Below are 3232 nucleotides of genomic sequence, written 5' to 3' on the forward strand. Positions count from 1 at the left end.
GAGCGCGACAAACTCATCTTCCTGGCACAAGTGACCTTTCAGGTGACGTGAGCCCTCCCCATGCAGCCCCCAGGCTCGTGGGAAATGCAGGTTATGGCTGCCCCAGCCGCTGTGAGTTGGAACCTGCATTTCAGCGAGACCCCCGCCTGGCCCGTGAAGGGCTGGGCAGGCCTGTGTGCACTGTGCCGGGGCCGTCCTGAGTCAAGCCTGGGCAAGCAGGCAAGGCGTCCGAGGGGAGGTTTCCCCTTTTTGTTTTGAAAACGTTAGGTGGGGGTTGTACGGGTGACAGGCCTCACCTTCAGTGTTCCATCATGTCAGGCAGAAGCATTTCCAGACATCTGTTATCAGAATAAAACCAAACTCACTGCCATTGAGTCAATTCCAACTCATAACAACCTACATTGGGTTTCCCAGGCTGTAAATCTTTACGGAAGTAGGTTGCCCAATCTTCCTTCCGAGGAGTGGCCGGTGGGTTTGAACCTCTGACCTTCTGGCTAGCAGCCAAATGCCTTATCCACTATGCCACCCGTAGGGCCTAAGACATTTGACTGCGAACCAGAAGGCGGGCAGTTCAAACCCACCGGCCACTCCTCAGAAGGATGATGGGGCAATCTACTTCTGTAGTGATACCGTCTTGGAAACCCAAGGAGGGGTGGCTATGAGTTGTCTCCAATTCGATGGCAGTGAGTTTGGTTTTTTGGTTTTGGTTATCAGAATGTTCTCTGTGGGAGTTTTTGAAAAAGCAATTGCTTTCTCCAAAATCAAAACAAACCCACTGCCAGCAAGTCGATTCCGACTCATAGTGATCCCTCATCGAGCTACTGAGGCTGTCAGTCTTTATAGAAGCTGACTGCCCCATCTTTCTTCTGCAGAGCAGCTGGTGGGTTTGAACCACCGACCTTCTGTTCAGCAGCCTGATCCACTGAGCCACCAGAACTCCCTAAGTACTTTCAGTCACTCCGTCTCTCAGTCACTGCTAAGACATAATTTTTGCCTTGAAGGCAGAGAGATGAAGTTTGTGAGGTTTTAGTTTTTCAAACCTACTGGCCTCAAATCAATTGCAACTCTTACAGACCCTATAGGACAGAGCAGAACTGCCCTATAGGGTTTCCAGACCTATGACCTTTATGGAAGCAAACTGCCTCATTGGTCTCCTGCAGAGCAGCTGGTGGGTCCAAACCGCTGACCTTTTGGTTAACAGCTGAGTGCCTTAACCACCGCAGCACGCTATCCCATAAAGATTACACCCTGGGAAAGCCTGTGGGGCAGTTCTACTCTGTCCTCTAGGGGCGGACTCGACTCCCCGACACCCAACAACAGCAAGGGCCGAGAGAGTCCTCCTGAAGGCGTGGCGTGTGACACTGAGGAATATTCTTAAGGAAACAAATGGACTAATGAATGAATATTCTTCCTTGCGTTTTACATCAGGCCAGCTGAAACATTTGAAGAACATTGTTGTCTTTCCATTAAATCAATTAAACAGGCCCTGCTCTGGTAGTGTAGTGCCTAAGGCACTTGACTGCTAACCAGAAGGCTGGCGGTTCAAACCCACCGGCTACTCCTCGGAAGGAAGGCTGGGCAATCTACTTCCATAGTGATACCATCTCGGAAACCCAAGGAGGGGTTGCTGTGGTCAGGTCCAATGTGTCGTTAGGAAGCACTGCTTACTCATGTATCGTCTGGGTATGGTGTAAACCTAGCTCTCAATCCAGTGCCAAACTGTGAAGTAATAGGGTCCAAATTAGCACGGTTCTTTCCTACGTGCATCTTGCAATAGCAAGTTGAATAGGACTTGTCTGCCCTGGGAGGTCACTGAAATAAGGGTTCCCCAGTGCGCCCCAGCGCCCCCTAGTGTCCTGGGACAGAAAACCTTTTTTTTTCAAGCCTAAAGACTGGGCAATCTACTTCCATAGAGATGTTGTTGTTGTTATGAGCTGTGGAGTCGGACCCGACTCATAGCGACCCTTCCTTGGGTTTCCAAGGTGGTATCACTACGGAAGTAGATTGCCCAACCTTCCTTCCGAGGAGTGGCTGGTGGGAACTGCCAGCCTCCTGGTTAGCAGTCAAGTGCCTTAGCCACTAGACGACCAGAGCTCTGCCTCGAAAACCTAAGGAGGGGTTGCTGTGAGTTGGAACCATCTCAGTGGCAATGAGTTGGTTTGTTTGTTTGTTTTAAAGAACTTTGTATTTGATTAAAAGTCTGACTCGCTCCTCTGCCCTATACTGTCACTATGAAAAAATCAAAAAATGAATAAATAAAGCAAGCCTGACTTGGGAGAATTGTCTGTAGTCTGAGGAGGGGGCTTAATGGAGGAGACAGAAGTGACCATGGCCCCTTGGTCCCCTGCCATCCATCTGAGAAAGAGGGAGCCGTGCTGCTCCCTAACACAGCTCCTTCACTATGACCGGGCCTGTGCCTGCCGGGGGCCCACACGGCCCAGGCACTCCATGCCTCGGGACAAAGCCAGAAGTGGAAACGGGTGTTCGAACCAAAGCTTGTGCACAGCGTTCACTGTAGCACTACTCACAGCAGTTAAGAGGCAGAACATCCCCAATGCACACCCATCACACCCTGTGGTCCATCCAGACAGGCTGCTACTCAGCCACATGAAGGGGTGTAGCTCTGAGACACATCAGACGCACCCTGTGCAAGCCTCAGGCTGGTGGGGAAGCCAGTCACAAAGCGCCACCTGTTTGGATCCATGCAAAACCGCACAGCAGACCTATAGACAGCAGGCTGGTGGTTGTCAGGGGACGGGGGACAGGGGACGGGTGACCGCTCCTGCACACAGGCTTCCCTTCGTGGTGGTGAGAATGTTCAGGAACCAGAGATGGTGGTTGGACACCCTGGGAGATGTCCTAAATGCCATTGTTCACTTTAAAATGGTCACAAGGGGAAATGTTAGGTTATGTATATTTTACAACAATTTAAAAAAAAAAAAATGACAAGATGGAGTGGCCCGTCTCAGGCCCAGGGGGCAGGACAAGGAGCCTGGGCCAGGGAGCCCTCATTTCTAGGGGCCACTTCCGGGGCCACCGCCTGAGTGTTTGTGCTCTGACGCTCCCGCAGGTTCTGTCCATGAAGAAGGAGCTGAACCCAGTGGAACTGGATTTCCTCCTGCGGTTCCCCTTCAAGGCGGGGGTGGTCTCGCCCGTGGACTTCCTGTTGAATCAGGGCTGGGGCGGCATCAAGGTTGGTACCAAGGCATCACGAGCCCTTCCTGACAGCGTG

The 3232-nt window shown here is 51.8% G+C and overlaps 1 protein-coding gene across 1 annotated transcript in view; it reads left to right on the plus strand.

Moving 5' to 3' along the window:
- The window catches only part of DNAH17 (dynein axonemal heavy chain 17), a 128661-nt gene that overhangs the window by 101184 nt on the left and 24245 nt on the right, over positions 1-3232 (plus strand). Inside the window, 1 exon segment of the mRNA XM_007959838.1 lies at positions 3071-3193. Within this exon segment, the coding sequence (XP_007958029.1) occupies positions 3071-3193 (123 nt within the window).

Source organism: Orycteropus afer, unplaced genomic scaffold (assembly GCF_000298275.1).
Source record: "Orycteropus afer afer isolate SDZICR_OR568_19922 unplaced genomic scaffold, OryAfe1.0 scaffold00018, whole genome shotgun sequence".
In the NCBI taxonomy this organism is placed as follows: Eukaryota; Metazoa; Chordata; class Mammalia; order Tubulidentata; family Orycteropodidae; genus Orycteropus; species Orycteropus afer.